Source organism: Marmota marmota, unplaced genomic scaffold, assembly GCF_001458135.2.
Source record: "Marmota marmota marmota unplaced genomic scaffold, marMar, whole genome shotgun sequence".
Lineage (NCBI taxonomy): Eukaryota > Metazoa > Chordata > Mammalia > Rodentia > Sciuridae > Marmota > Marmota marmota.
Window position 1 is genome coordinate 17588900 of NW_026000153.1, and position 16306 is coordinate 17605205.

At 38.7% G+C, this 16306-nt stretch overlaps 1 protein-coding gene across 3 annotated transcripts in view; it reads right to left on the reverse strand.

Moving 5' to 3' along the window:
- The window catches only part of Gli3 (GLI family zinc finger 3), a 262768-nt gene that overhangs the window by 69123 nt on the left and 177339 nt on the right, over positions 1-16306 (reverse strand). For 2 of the 3 annotated variants that reach the window (XM_048786489.1, XM_048786491.1), the window contains exons 6-8: positions 14358-14559; positions 1136-1349; positions 230-346 (exon numbers count right to left, since the gene is read on the reverse strand). In XM_048786489.1, the coding sequence (XP_048642446.1) occupies positions 230-346; positions 1136-1349; positions 14358-14559 (533 nt within the window). The remainder of the gene's footprint in view (positions 1-229; positions 347-1135; positions 1350-14357; positions 14560-16306) is intronic. The other variant, XM_048786490.1, reaches the window with a different exon arrangement.

Below are 16306 nucleotides of genomic sequence, written 5' to 3' on the forward strand. Positions count from 1 at the left end.
AGCTGCCTAAACTCCTAAGCTGTCTCAGCTATCAAGAACATAGACCCCACATAGCTTTCTGCGTTGCTCATATTTGTTTTTGAGTTAGAGAAACGAATTCATTCACTCTATAACTGGTCTTTGATCAAGCACAGTAAGTATGGCCAAGTCCAACAATACAGTGGATGAGAAAGTGCTGTGAAAAGACACCAGGCAGGAAGGTGGAAACTGAATGGTCCAGGTGTCCTACCTGCTGCCCCCGCGCCCCTGGGCTGGGGAGGTCTTCGTCAGGTTTGATCTTGGACCGTTTATTGTGCATCGGGTCGCCGGTGCTGCTCACTGCAGACTCACTTGTGGGCTTGTTCTGCTGGTCACATTTGTAGGACCAAAGACAAAAATTAGTTTTTGATCAATGAAAGGGACCATAATTAAAACCTGCAACTGGAGACAAGCAGGCTTATTTGGTAATAGAGCAATGACGCTGATAATGCCCCAAATCCCTGGTGATAGAGTTCAGACAATGTGCTCAAAGGCAGAGGATATGTTCATGAAGCAGCTCTTCATTTTTGATTCACGAGTATAAACTCCCCATGGCTTTTCAAAACTCTTCTAGCTTCTGATAGACCTGGGAACCTAGGTTTTTAACAAGCACCAGTAGCTTATTTCAAAAGAAAAAATACTGAGAAGACCCCATCAGGAACCATTTGTGAAGTTCTTAATTAGAGAGTCCAGAGTCTTCTGCAAACAAATATCAGAGTGGCAATAACAGTGGAGGGAATGGCATCATTGTATTCTTATTCTAGTGTATAACATGGTGCTCAGTAGAAGGAGTAGATGTGGCTAAATGAGAGCTATACATTCATGAAATCTAATTTATAATAGATGTGGCTTATAGATGTTGCCAGGTCAGAGCATGGCCTTCAAAAAAAAAATGACCCTTGAAAAAAATGACTCCGTGGAAGATGCTCTTGCTTACTGAGGGGCATATACAGAGCATGTTCATTAAGCTGAACAATACACTCCTGGGTTAAGAAGACAGGATGCCGGGATAAAGCTGTGAGAATGCCAACATCTTATGGTCATAATGGCTGAAATGGTGGCAAGACCTTTCTTCTGTTGACCAACATGGATAAGCTCATGAAGCTGTCTCTCTCACCTGTGAGGACTCAGAAGGGCCGGAGCTGACCTGGACTGGGTTAAGAACTGTAGGGATCCCTGGAATAGGCCTCTGTGTTGGAAAAGTTGGGGCGGGGTGAATGAGTGGAGGGCTGTGTCCAAAGGCAGAGCCTAAGCTTTGCTGTCGACTTAAGATCTGTTGATGCATATGGAGAGAGACGGGTGCAGACGGGTAGGTGAAGCTCAAGGCGGGACTGTATGGGGAAAGATAAAAAAACATGACCATCACTTACGCTGACCTCAGAGACTATCACAAATACACAACATCTGCAGCTTTAGACCAACAATGGTACCAACCCAAATCATATGAGGTCTGTTTAAATGAGAAAATAGAAATGATTGCTGCCAAAGATCTGGAAAACTTCCAAGAGCAAGATGACTACCGAGAGGAGACACGTATGTGCATGTGCACATACCCGCAGACCTGAAATAAGATTCTGCAAAACGGAAATAAAAGGCATCAGCTCAATAATAACTATTTATTGCAATAACAAACTTTATATAAAAAAGAGAATGAGCGACTACATGCTTTATAGTACTTTTATGGGCTCTGCGTTCCGTATGTTCCTGTGCATGAAGCAATTCCTTTAATCTTAGCTCACACCACGCGCTTTCATATGTCTCCAGATCTTATTACAAGAGGAAAGAAAATCAATTGGTTAAATGTGTTTTGAACACCATGCTTGTCATATCACTCATTTGTTTGTAAAGATGGAAAGCTTGGTTCATCCAGAATGCCACCTAAAGAATTTCCATCAGCGCCGTCTGGTTACAGAAGCTGATGGATTAACCTCTCCCCACTGAAATCGGTGATCAATGGGCTTCGATGGAGGAATATTCCAATGGGAGAGCACAGCTCCCTCCTCTAGCTAAACAGCATTAAATGTCTATTACAGCCCATTATGCATGCTAATGCCTGTCACCACTTTATTATGCCACAGTATCTCAGGCTATGGTAAGTTCCGAAGAAGCTCTGCTATTACCTAAAGATTTCCCGACTAGCAGGCAGTGGTAAATTGTTCTTTGTGCCAGCCACAGTTTAGGAATCAAATCCTCTTAAAAGAAAGAAGGGCTCTTGAGGACTTTGCCAATGGCTTAAAAATGCATGAAAAACTAATCATTGCATTCATGGAAATTTCCTTTTTAAAAAAATAATCAGTGAAAAAAAATTATATATGTAGCTTCCTCTCCTGCTGTGTAATACTCAGAAAGAATCAGGGTTTCTTGTAATGTCAAAGGTAGAACTCATGCAAATTTCCAATCTGGTGGGTTAATTGCTATTGCTGTTAAGCATATTAGCTGAGAATAAAATAATTACAATAACAAAATTCAGACCATTTCAACAACTTTAAGTAATAATTCCAGAGATATACTCTGTTCATTAATGTGACTCTACATTTTTGCCTATTTGACTACAATCCATAAAAGGCAGCTTCAATGGGATTACATTACTATTATTCCTACAGAGAACCTTCCATTACAATAGCTTGCCCATTTAAGACTGAATATCATTAAGAATACCCTAGGAGAATTCCACCAGGCTTTGAGGAACTCTCTTTTCATTCTGCATTGTATTTCTTTAATAAAGGAAAGCAGAAACATGGTGAAAACAGTCATTGTTCACAGTAAGTTAGGGAGGAATCAGTAATAATATTCCGTTTCTGCAGCGCTATAGTTTCTGCCAGTGTTTCCAAAAGCAACCATGAATGATTACAGCAAGACTTAGCTAAGGTAGCTGTGTGGATGATTGATAGGGCATTAATCAAAAGATGCATATCTGCCTCAGAATTTGTTCACAAGCTTTCTTCTAATAGCTGATTTCATGTTCACTGAGCTCTATGCCAGTTTGTCCAATTTATTTTTCAGTGTACAAGCCATTCATCAAAAAACGCAATGATTTAACACCACCCCCTTCCTTTGGGTGAATGGGTATTACTAAGTGTGTAACTACCTTATTCTGTTCATTAAAGAAACAAAAACCAAAGGACCCCACTTCATGTGTAATTACAATGTCACGCAGACTTTGTGTGAACCTTGGCACGCCTTTCCAGAGTTCCAGGGTTCCAGACTATCAGACAGACTCAGAAAGCAGTCCCAGAAGGTCACTGACACTTCTAATTTGGCGAGGCACAGAATTTGGGGCTTAAAGAAGTTAGTACCTGATCAGGAATCAAGACCATTAAAAAAAACCGTTTCACAAGGCAGAAAATTCCCTTGGTTTTTATATACGAGCAATTCATAAATACTGATTGCCAGACAGAGAAGGCACCTTTTTAAAAAGATGCCGGAGAGAAGCCAACTGAGGCTCAACATTCCCACAGTTGTTCCCTAGGTTGTCAGTATTCCTTGTCCTCAGGGTGACTGGACAGGAGCTGCAGCACTTTCAGCATACTTTGGGAATGTCTCCTTTCCTTTGGTAAAACCAGGTGATGGAAATAAACATGCTCTAAAAAAATCCTCTTCAACTAATAGACTGCAGGCACCATGAGGGCACACATGGATCTATGATTTTCAGCCTTCCCAGCTTATACACAATGATGCAGCAAGTAAAACAAGCACTTCTCTGCATACAAAAAACTGGGCAGAGAGGCACCAGGATGCCTTCTCTTAGCCCAAAAGAGCTGCCACTTGGCTCCTGGGAGGTGCTGCAGATAGGAGAGCTGCTCAGCTCCAGATTACAAAGCCTGTTTAGAAATAATGGTAGAAGAGGAAAGCTTTTGGCTGGGGAGTCAAAACTCCTCTGTTCTCATAAGCTGCCTGAGGAGTTCTCAGACTGTTTTCTAAGGAAAGAAGCAGAAGATGGACCGTGATTGGGCACACCACATGGGATACCAAGAACAACAGACAGAATGCCCTTTCTATAAATGATGCCTCCCACATGCACCCTCTACTCTCTTGAGAAAAATGTGTGGGGGGAGAAAAAAGCATCTGAGCGTTTCTGGTGATTGAGGGGTAAGGAAACTCAAGACACTGCCTGTTAAGCTCTACATCCAAGTGAGGAGGGCCACAGAAGAGGGGAGTCCTGCATTCTAACAAACTCTTGCCTCTCGGCACAGTAGCATTTGGCATTTGCTATGTTCCCTGCTTAGAACCTTTGCTTCCATAGCTACTTCCTTTTTGTCATTTGGGCTTCAGCTCACGCATCACCTACATACAGAGGTCTTCTTGAACCAAGGCCCTCATCAAAAGCTCCTCAGAGCTCCATCTGCATCTCCCTGCCACATAGATGTTATCAACTTTGGAGGATTCTTTTCTCATGGTGGCTGGCACACAGCATTTTCGAAAATTATATTCTTTCTCTCCCCTCCTAGAAAGGAAGGCCCAGATGAGCTGGGTAACGAACGGCATGGGACACATAGCCGGTACTCAATGCTGAATCTGTAAGTGACTGGATATCTTCCTCAGTACATTCATTTTCCTGTGCTGTTGCAACAAAGGACCACAAAGTTAGAGACTTGAAACAGCACATGTTATCCAGCATCTTATAGATATCAGAGGTCAAAAACGGGTTGGCAGGTTTGTATCTCCCTTACCTCATCCACATCTTTGAGAGGATGCTCACATCCCTTGGCTCAGAGCTTTGCCTCACTCTGATCCTCCCTTCAACTAAGCCTGACCCTCCTGCTTCCCTCTTATGAGGACCCTGTGATCACCTTAGAGCCACCTAGATAATCCAGGCTAATCTCATCTCAAGATCTCTAGCTTCATAGCATCTGCAAAATTCCTTTTAGCATGTAAAGTAATGTATTTTTCACAGGTTCCAGGGATTATGATGTGACATCTTCAGGACCGATCATTTTTCTGTCTAGAAATAGTTATTTTTTTTACTTGAGAGAGAGGGGTTGGGGGGGGGGAGAGAGAGAGAAAAGCAACCACTTTCCCCCTGAAAACTACAACCAGACATCATGCCTATAAACTAGTGTTACATCATCAAAGCTAGTGTCTAAATTCACTTCTTCCTATAGCATCTCAGCAGCTCAGCAAAGACTTTGCAGATTACAAAGAACAGAATTAAAAAGAAAAGGTAAATTCTACCTTTAAAGGCCCTGGGTGGGGAAGGGGGCCTTCCTAAATAGTTCATGTATTCATTTCACAATTTCCTAGACACATAAAGTATTAATATTGTTGAAATTTTTCATAACTCACTACTCTCTCCTCTTCAGATCTAAAACGATTTAACACTGGAGTCTAAAACCTAAGTATTACAACCTCAAGACCGTCCCATTGGTCACCTATTCTTTTCTGAGTTACTTGATGAAAAATTAATTTTATATTCTGATTCTGAATTCTTTTCATTCAATCATTAAAAGTAATGTTTAAAAAACTATTTCTGTAGTCATCTTTTCTAACTAACTACAAGAATAGTAGAGTCCTTTAAGAAAAGAGTGACATTTATAAAAATGTGACATAATTGTTAGTCTTTATTTCATCAATAAGACCTTAGGAAGAAAGTGTTAGATGGCCCAGACCATCCCTAGCACCATGCTAACCGAATCATGGGCCCTGTCAGATAATGGTCCATTAAGGAAGTGCCAAGGGCATAAAATTCAGGGATTATGGTCCTGAAGGAACTATTAATTAGGAATATATGTTCCAAAAGTCCCATCCTAGATACTGTTTACAGCAGAATTTGGAGAAGTTTCTAGAGATAAGAGTTCCTTGAGACACACTTTGAGAAACACTTATCTAAAATATTAGTTTTAAAGAGGATAAATTAAGTATTAACTTACCCTTTATTTTACTAAAGAGTAGAAAAGAAAACAAATGTCTATTTTAGATCGCTGACTATCAGAAAAGATTTATGATCGATGGATTGTTTAAAGAGGCATTTCACTGAATACCATGATGCAGATGCAGAATTCTGGACTTCTCTATTTAAGGATAACTGCTCACAGTTACATGACTGCTCCTCCTTTATGTTCAGCTCAAAGCTCAGTTCCCAGGGATCAACCACCTGCGTCTGAGTGGGAAGCATTTCTGTTTTCCACAGATTTAAAAATATAATTCTCAAAATTTCAGTCTTTTTAAGAAAGTTATGATTCATATTTATTTATTCTCTATAAAAAATCAGAGGTATAAAGTTTTATCAGTACCCATTTACAAAGTGTGTTTCTGTTTTACAAACTAGGGCTGAGAAACAACTCAGTGGCAGAGCATGTAATTAGCATATATGAGGTCGTGGGTTTGATTCCCAGCACACATACCCCAAAATTTGAAAATTGGGCTTTAGTTCTTAATTTTGCAGTAAATAGTATAGGAAAGCTTCACTTATGTGGAAGTCTCCTGTGGGGAACCTCAATAACTATCCCCAACTGGACTAACTTCGAGGTGTAAGCAGAAAGGAAGGATGATAAACTACTAAAATAAATACCATAAAATCTACGCACTGTATTTCCATTAATTCAACAAGTTTTACCTGAGTACTAGCTGCATATCCCATTTATTTTTCCAAAGAATAAAATAATTATTCTAACTAGAAAGTTATATATTAATTATAATCAGTACATAAAGCTTTGAAATACATAATTATGTTTGACTTTCACAACGAACATTATTTTTTTCACACAAATGAAGTGATGTGAATCAACATTTGTACAGAAGTCCTTGTGATAGATCTGTAAACCAAATTCATATTTAATTCCTGGAGTGTATAGAAGTAGGGACACTAAAAGTTTATATTGTAGAAAATTGCTCTTTAAACGTTTATTTAAAATATAAGCATTTCAAAGGCACTAATATTCAAAGCAAGTGAATAAAAATCAATTAAAGTAGCATATGAAAAAAATTCCATAATGTGTTTTTAAAATACTTCAGCAATTCTACATATGGTGGGTGGTTGAGGGTGGGGGATATGCTGGGTTCCTTAATAATCATATGTAATGCAACACAATGGCTTGTTGAAGTCCTCTGTATTGGAAGAGAAAATGGAGCTGATTGTTTTTACTTGAAAATGAAAAATAATTGAGAAAAAAAATCAGATGTTAAGAGGCTATATTACCTAGTTACTGCACACTTAAAGGTTAAAGCCATTATTTTATTTTATTTTGTTTTATTTTATTTTGGGTACTGGGGATTGAACCCAGTTGCACTTGACCACTAAACCACATCCCCAGCCTTATTTTGTATTTTATTTAGAGACAGGGTCTCACTGAGTTGCTTAGCACCTCACTTTTGCTGAGGCTGAGCTTGAACTTGCAAACCTCCTGCCTTAGCCTCCAGAGTTGCTGGAATTACAGGAGTGGGCCACAGCACCCAGTTATTTTATTATTTGAAATAATTGCAATCCACAGGTCAATTTAACCCTCCACTAAAATAACAGTTTTCCCTTAGAGTTTTCATGGACTATATCATATAATAGCAATGCTAAGGACACTTTTTTTTTTTTTTATTTCTTTGTTTGTTTGTGCCAGGGCACAGTATACTTGGGGTGTGGGAGTAATTGAGCAGTAAGTCTTCCACATCTTTTATCTACATTTGCTTCCGCAGGAAGGCTCATCAGTTTCCAGATTCATCTCTGGAATCTCTCCATGATCTAGAATGGCCTGCACAGAACTAGGCAAGCATGCAACTGATTAGAGAACTAAGCAACAGCAGACCTCTAGTGGGAACTCAGGATTGCCCAAATCACAAAGGCACCAATCTCTTAGTCCATTGGGAAGAAAAAAAAAAATAGGTGGCACCTCTGTATTAATTGTAAAATCAACTCTACCTACTAGTTACCTATAAACATATTTTTTTAAATTGCCTTGGTTGGTAAATTTGTTCAGATTTAGATTTTTCTTTTAAAACAACATTAGAAGAAACTTATATGCAAACTCATATGATCATTTTAGGTTAGGACACTAGGATTAAGAAATCTGTGCCAAATGACACTCAGTTTCCTAAAGGCTCAAGAATTCGATGGTGCTATTTGCTTCTTGGTATCCAATCTCTTTTATTAATCCTTTTACTCATGAAAGTATTGGAGGTGAAGTCAGGTAGCATGAAGGTAACATGATGGCACCACAACTTCAGAAATTCAAGAAAAGAGGGGTCAGGGAGAGACCATTCTAATCAAAACCAAACTCCCTAGCCACTCTGTGGTTGTTGTACTAATTCGGTCTTCCACTTTCTGGTTACAGCTGTATTAGAATAGGATTGATTGTACAACAGCTGCCATTCAAATAACAATTCTTTCCAGTTTTGCAGAGAATGGGCCAACAGCTACCATTATTGGGGTATGGGTAGATATAGGCACTTACCCATGCACCCAATGTGCTATCATTTTGGAGGAACAAAATAAAGCTTCCACTTTCATTCATAAAAATACCCAGGGCAAGTTTATTGGAAAACCCAGCCCAGTCTCAGTAGTAAAGAGCATACATATAAAGACCCACACACTCACAAAATGAATAAGTATTCCAACATTTACTTCAGGCATACACACTCTGAAAAGATTTGGAGAAAAATGCACTGGGCTTTATATTATGAGAGTGTTATAAAAAACTAAAAGCTGCTGGACACAGTGGCACTCGCCTATAATCCCAGTGACTAAGGCTAAGATTGCAAGTTCAAGGTAGCCTCAGCATCTTAATAAGACCTTTGGCAATGTAGCAAGACTCTATCTCAAAAATAAATAAATAAATAAAAATAAAAAGGGGCTGGGATGTAGTTAAGTGGTCATGTCCCTGGGTTTAAGTACTAGTACCACAAAAAGAAGAAGAAGAAGGAGAAGGAGAAGGAGAAGGAGAAGGAGAAGGAGAAGGAGGAGGAGGAGGAGGAAGAGGAGGAGGAGAAGAAGAAGAAGAAGAAGAAGAAGAAGAAGAAGAAGAAGAAGAAGAAGAAAACACTAAAAAGCTACTTGCCATTGAACAGACAAATAAAGACCCCCCATGAACATGATGATTTCATATGATATTCATGTGATATACTCTCCAGTGAGATCTGGCTCAAAACATTCAAATCATGTAATTGATCATCCATGTAAATATAAGGATAATCAATTTCTTGTAAACATCATTGGATATTATTTTTCTGTTACAAATAGTTCTTCCCACCTTCCTCTTAGCCAGCTTCTCACATTTGAGGGATTCTAAGACAGAAGGAAGTTGGCATGGAGAATAAAAAGAGGAAATTCAGGGGTAGACCAACCAGGTTGAATTTGTGCCTCAACTACTTATATAGTTGATTCACCCATCTCTCGAGCATCAGTTTTCTCATCCATAAAATCAAAAAGCTGCAGAAAGAGGCTCTAAGTCTTCTCTCTATTGCTCTGGATCAGAGATATCAGGATATACTATGGCATAACCAGTCCCTGCCTATGTCACCAACCCTGTGTCCCAGAGGAACTGCCCTTTGGTTATTATTCTCTGGTGGCCTGTTCTTCCTATCTCAAGTTCTGTATCGGCTGACCCTTCTTAGAAAGTTGTAGAAAGCTCTACCCGAGGTGGCTCATCTTCATCTCCCAGGTCTCAATTTTCAACACACCTAAATTAGGCCCTCTGTACTATTCTCTGTTAATACCTGGGCCATTTCCTCTATTGCACTGAACCCCTAGAAGTTCATTTGTGCACTCATTTATTTACTCATTTCTTCTCAGAGGCCTTTCTTTCCCTCTGTTCCACGAGAATCATGTCTCACTCGTTTTTATAAGTCCCCCATTCCCAGCACAGACAGCAACAAGTAGTTATTCAACTCAGTTAAATATTTGGGAATGAATAATTAAAAAAAAAAAAACCTAAAACTCTCTCTCTCTCTCTCTCTTTTAGATAGCACTTATTACTTTTACTGATACTATAAGATAAAGAAAGTCATCTCATAATATTTAGAAGATGGAACCAGAGATTTTTAAAGACACTGATAATCTGGCACTGAATTCACCTAGTTTCCAAAGTGTTTTTTTTATTCATTTTTGTGTTGTCTCTCCAACATAAACAAGGCATTTACTTTCAGCAAACAGCATGAAGGACAGACAGGTTCCTACCTCCCATCCAGCAGCATTGATGAACCTGCCAGATACATTCTTCCTCCAGGATCCTACTGTCCTACAGAGAAGGCTGATGAGGCACTGAACAGAGACCATGATCTACTCTCTGGTCTCAAGGCTGAGCTCCTGTATGTTAGGTTGGCAACAGAAAAATCTGCACTGATTAAGTTGTAGGTCTTGCCACCCAACTCAATGGGTGAGGTGGAATAGGAAAAGGTCATTTTCATTGAGATATCTTTCCTGACCACACCAGACCTAAAATTATTAAGGGTAGGAAACCATTTTAGCTATTCAATTGAAAGCAAGAAAGCTATATTGGAGGGTTAGAAATTTCTCCTTTCCATTTACATTAGCCAAAAGACTATAGGAAGATGAGGATCATTTGAAATACCTTATCTTCTAATGGCAGTTCAATATCTAAGAGAAGGTATTAGCATGAGTAAGATATTTTTAATTTAATTTAATGTGAATAACTGGATATTTACAGCATTAGCTTTAACTTTGTGGGGCGAGGACTACAGGCTGCTTTTGATAATGTGAACCGTCTAGTCTTAGATGGAATTCTCCAGTGTGATGGAGAACTTACAACTTCAGGAGACTTGAAATATTTCACAATATACTTCCCCATGTGTGCTGTTATTCTTTGAGTTATATTAGTTATAAGATTAAAAAAAAGACTTGTGATGTACATCTGGACAACATGTTTGAAAAAGTCTGACATAACCAAGTACTATGTTTTGATATGCCAGTGAGCTTTTGTGAATATTTGTTTTATATGGCATTTTTAGAGCTGTCTGAATTATTAAGCAAATATATAAAAAGTACAAAACCATATACAAACTTTTAGATAGACACTTGCTCTTTTAACCTTTTATTTTGTATCTATCCCTAAGTTTCTATATCTATCTATCAATCAGGAGGTAAAATAGCCTTAATATAGACCTTAATTTTTGGAAAAAATAGTATTATACATCTACCCTATAGAAACGACCTTTAATACAAGTGTCAATTGACATTCTAGTTACTCATGAAAGAGCTCCTTAATTTATTTATTCAAGGGCTATTTGTTGGTCGTACCATTGTAAAAGGACACAGGGGTTGAAGGGTGGGACTAGAGCTTTTTAATGTTGTGTCCTATTAAAGGCAAGCAGCAAGCCATTCAATGAAGAAGTAAATATATTTTTATCAAATAATGATAAATGCTTTTATTGATCTCCTTGACAAGAACTGAGGTATAAATATGAAGGAGATGGCCATGGCATGCTGTAGAAATCTGAATGACATTAAACATTCAAGTCATTAAAGTTAAGTCATTAAGTTTAATAGCATCCTTAAAAATTTAATGACATCTTTACCTATGCACTGCCAATACCAAAGGCAAATTAGGTATTAGAAAACATGTAAAAATAAAAGTCACATGTGCTTGGATTAAGTTAACAAGCAGAAGATTGGAATGCAGACATTGATATTCACCAGGCACAGGACCTGGGCCAACTTCATCTTGCAAAGACCCACTGTGCTTGTTCATAAAACAAAAAGAACATTACTTTGTTTTTCAAAACTTCTGTGAGGTAAAAACAGGTGAGTGTGTCTTGGGTCTCCACTGCCCTGTTACCTGGTACATCAAAGAGATCAAATGCACCTCCATCCACGTTCTCTCTTCCACCTCTCACTCTGGAGAAAGTTGGCTGCCCTTTCAGAAGTCTTCCTTTCCTGCCATCCATTGGTCCTACCACTAACTGGCTATTGATAAAGTCAGTTTTTAGATCTCACAAAATGAAACTTAGAACAGGGAAAGGCAAAGTACTACTGTTCTTCTAGCCCAAGAACTGGCAAATGGTGGTGTAGCTAGTTACAGTTATCCTAATTATCATCTTAACATGGCAAGTGAATCTCATCTTGGGTTATCTTGATTATCTCCTACTTATTAGAAATGACATATTTATCTTAACATAGTGTTCTTGTGTATTCAAGAGTCAGAGAATGTACAAAGGCTCAGAGGCAAGAAGGAAAATGAGGGTGTGATGGCTCTGGGTCAGCTGACTGTCACAGGCTCTCCTGAAACCTGACTGATTTTTAAAGTGAATCTCTTCCTCCACCTCTAATGAGAATGAAGGCATTTGCCCTGGAGGTAAGAGGGAAAATCATTATTCCAAGTCAGGACACTGATGGTCTCTCAACTACTAGAACTAGCTTGGCAGAGATCAAGAAGGATGAGAAATTGAACAGAAGGGAGAGAAAGGTTGTTGACAGAGTGTTTATATGTGAATGAAAGCTTGTATGAACATCACAGTATGCCACATTTCCAGTCAAGCCATGTACTAACTGCACAATCTGAGCAAATTGAGATACAGCCAATGGCACTCTATGACCTAGGCATATTTGCCAGAAGTGCAGGAACATCCAGGTATTGAGTGGCTCACTTCCTCATGGCCAGAATGGAATGGTCACTGGTATAGCATAGCCGGACCCATAGTAGTTTCAGCCCCAACAGGGACAATCCTGGGTCGGTTCTACTGTGACTTCACCTATGTGGGGAGGCAGAAGGTAGTATCCTACCACTGTAGATCCACACTAGCTTTAATAAAAAGTGCCCCTTTCCTATATACTGGGTATCATATTTGCAGCTTACAAATGTGAAGACGGAATTTCAGAGCAGAAGGGTAATTTAGGCTTACACAGCTGCTTGGTGGCAAAGCTGGAATCTGACTCCAAATAGATCTGACTCCAACACCTATAATGATTACAGTGGCTAATCTTGAAAGCACCCCAGAAAACTCACTGTCAGTGTACTGACTACCATTACGGAAGTACAGTTACTTGTTTTACTTCATGTTTCTACATGTTATTGGTCAAGTGAAAAGAATAAAGAAAAGCAGCAGAAAATGACACACAAAAACCAAGATTTATGATATTTAAACATTAACTAAACCAAGATTTATGATATTTAAACATTAACTTGCCTGAAAGGAGCATCATGGATAACTGAACTAGAAGAGAATCAAAACTGTAGTGAATATTATCTATAATTATAATGCATCAATGAAATTTTTAAAAAAAATATACTGCAGTGAAGAACATTATGTCATTTATTATTTCTAGTAAATATGGTTATGTTCCTACTGCTAACATTTTTTTTTTCCTGGACACTTGAGGTTTCTCAAACATGGACTCACCATGGAAAACCCATCAATTAACAATGAATGCTTTTGCCCTTTCATAGAAACAAACATTAAAACATATTTCCCTCACTTATTAAAAGCAAGACTAGTGAAAACAGCCTTTAGTCTGTACTTTTAAGGCCAAGAATCATCTGTGGTTTGCAAAAGTGAAAATTTTAGGTGAAATGAGAGCTGAAGTTCACAACCAGGATTTCTTAATTAACTAATTAGATTACCAAGTTAATTCTATCTCCATCATTTGTGAACTAGCTCAGTTCAAACACTAAATTATGAGCAGACAAAAGCAGTATAAATACACATAAAATTCCATTTTGGCTTATTCTCTATTGATATCAGTCCAAGTGCAATCATAAGTGAAGAGAAATACTTCATATTAATTGTGTTTACAATCATGTTTACTTTCCTTACTTTCATGTAAGGAAGTGTCAAAGTGCTTTCATTCTATAGAAAAGGCATGATCAAAGCTAAGCTCTTTGAAATTAAGCTGAAAATATGTAATAGAAAAACCAGGATACATTCTGTTACCACATACCCTGTGATAACTGACCAGTACCAACTGGGTTTTGTTTTCCAAAGTCATCTACATTTATTTTCTACTGTACTAAAAATCCACTCTTAACTTTTTATTTTTCCCTCTCAGTGGATTGCGTTCCTTTAACAATAGGAGGATAAGGTTTTTGCCACAACTGGCCTTCTTATTTTTGTTCCTGTTCTGTACACACAACCAGGTACAAAATGGGTTTTGCTCTGGAGAAGTATTATTAGTAAGGAAAGACCTAGATAAAAAGGCTTGCCATACTCCCTGTCTCATTTCATCATAAATGAACAACTACTCTTTCTATACATGGGCTACTACTGACTCATGTATGTAAAAAAATTATCTGGGGCCGGATTAATAGTCTTCGATTCACTGTCCTGATATGTGACTTGTGTCCCGGGACAGGTTTTTATTCTTCCTTTTAAAGCAATCAGTACAGAACATGCATCATGATGGGTGCACTCAAGTGATGACATTTCACTAAAAACACATATAATGGATTCAGGAAAATACATACCTGATTGCACTTGCAGATAAGTGACCATAGGAGCCACTGGCTGAAGAGCTGCTACGGGAATTATTGAGAATTGTGACCAGGGAGTTGGGAGATGTCCTTATCATGGTCTGAAGGTCAAAGCTATGATCGGACAGTGGTGATATGGACAGGGTGCGTTTTCGGCTCGGCCTGGCTGACAGCCTGGGGCTGGGGAATCTGGTGCCTGTTATATAAACAAAACAGAACCTGATTACCTGCAGTTGGACTCTATACCTGTTATTGATTGCGACTGGCCTGTGAGAGAGAAGTGAAGGATAAGAAGCCGGCAACTTGTGGTGACAAGCACCGTTCCTCCCCCTTGTGATCTACTGGCTACAATTGAGGAAATCAGGGAGAAATATTTATCTTCCAGAGGCTTACCTCGGGGGAGCTCTGTTTATTAATGTGCAGGCAAAATGATAAATTGCTAAACAAAAGGGAGAGACTTTTATGTGTTATCCCTCTCATTGCTAGTGATTTATGAATCTGACGGCTGTTTAGATATTCCCATCATTAATTCACCACAAGCGACAAAGACAGTGGTTCCCACAGTTGCAACGCACTCCCCTCCCCACCCCTGCACACGCCGTTTTAAGGCAATGAGCCGAAGGAAAATATGAGCTAGAGTATCCTAAAATAAAACTTCAGCTTCGCTATGCCCTTCTTTCCCCCATGATTTCTGGAGTTATCTGCTCCCTGGAATGCTTAAAGCATTACTAAAACAACTTATATTACTCTAAATCAGTGGTTCTCGATTGGGGGTTATTTTGTACCCCAGGAGAACTGTGACAACATCTGGAGACATTATAGGCCTCACAACTCAGGGAGTGCTACTGGCATCTAGTGGGGAGAGGCTAGGGGTGCTGCTGAAATGTACAGGGCAGCCCCACACTAAAGACTATCTGGCTCAACAGTAGCAAGCTTGAGGACAGCTGCCCTAAATTCCCCAAACTCGAAAAACATAGATCCCAAGAAACATTAAAAGTCTTGGGATGTTATTTGTGTATAGGTTTTCCAAGAGGGCAGGCAAAAATCTCTGTGAGAGTGATAATGAGATTCCACGTGCATGTTAATTTTTCTCTGGAGCTTGCTTCTCCAATCAGAACCAACAGAGGATAATGCATTTATTAGAATTTTTAGCCTTCAAGAAGATTCCACCATACAGTCCTGATCTGGAGATCAGCAACTCATCTTAAGATTCCAACTTAATACAATTGGGTTTACCTGAGGAATTAAAAATTAAATTCCCATTTGCATTCATATTTGGTAAATATGAAGATCTGAATCTCTTAGGGAAGAATGTGGCCCACAGGTTCCACTCCCACCTTTGAGAAGGTCACATTTATGACAGAGTTATCGAACCTAAAATTTAACAAAAGAATAGAAACATAATACCCCAGGAAAGAGGCAAATCAAACGTGAATAGCTTAAAACACCAACCAGGGTTTCTACTATATTATAGCATGGGTATACCTGCTTACAGGAAGAAGGCAATTTTGAAGTTCCCAGAAAACTGAAGTACTAGGTAAACCTTCTCTACAGAAAAAGGTGTAGGCGCTTGATCCCCGGATAATTCACTAGGAATACTTTCTTCACCCAGAGATGGGTCTTGACACAAGTAACGATCAAGTGAGCTTTGTGATAATTTAACGAAAAGGGTTAGATGAATATGAAAGCCTGCATAGTTAATACTGTAATCACAAACTGGAATTTAGTTAGTACTATCCTTGTATACAACTGGAAAACCAATTTGACAAATGTGGTGCCTACTCAAATTTTTCTTTTGGGCATATTTAAAATGAGTTTGCTCATTTAGAACAGTTTCATTCCCAGTCTGATTTAGGGCCATGTTGGTACAGAACTGTAATCCAAAGTATGCACACCTTTTACTATTTAAATCAGCATTTTACTTTTACTATAATATTTGCCTT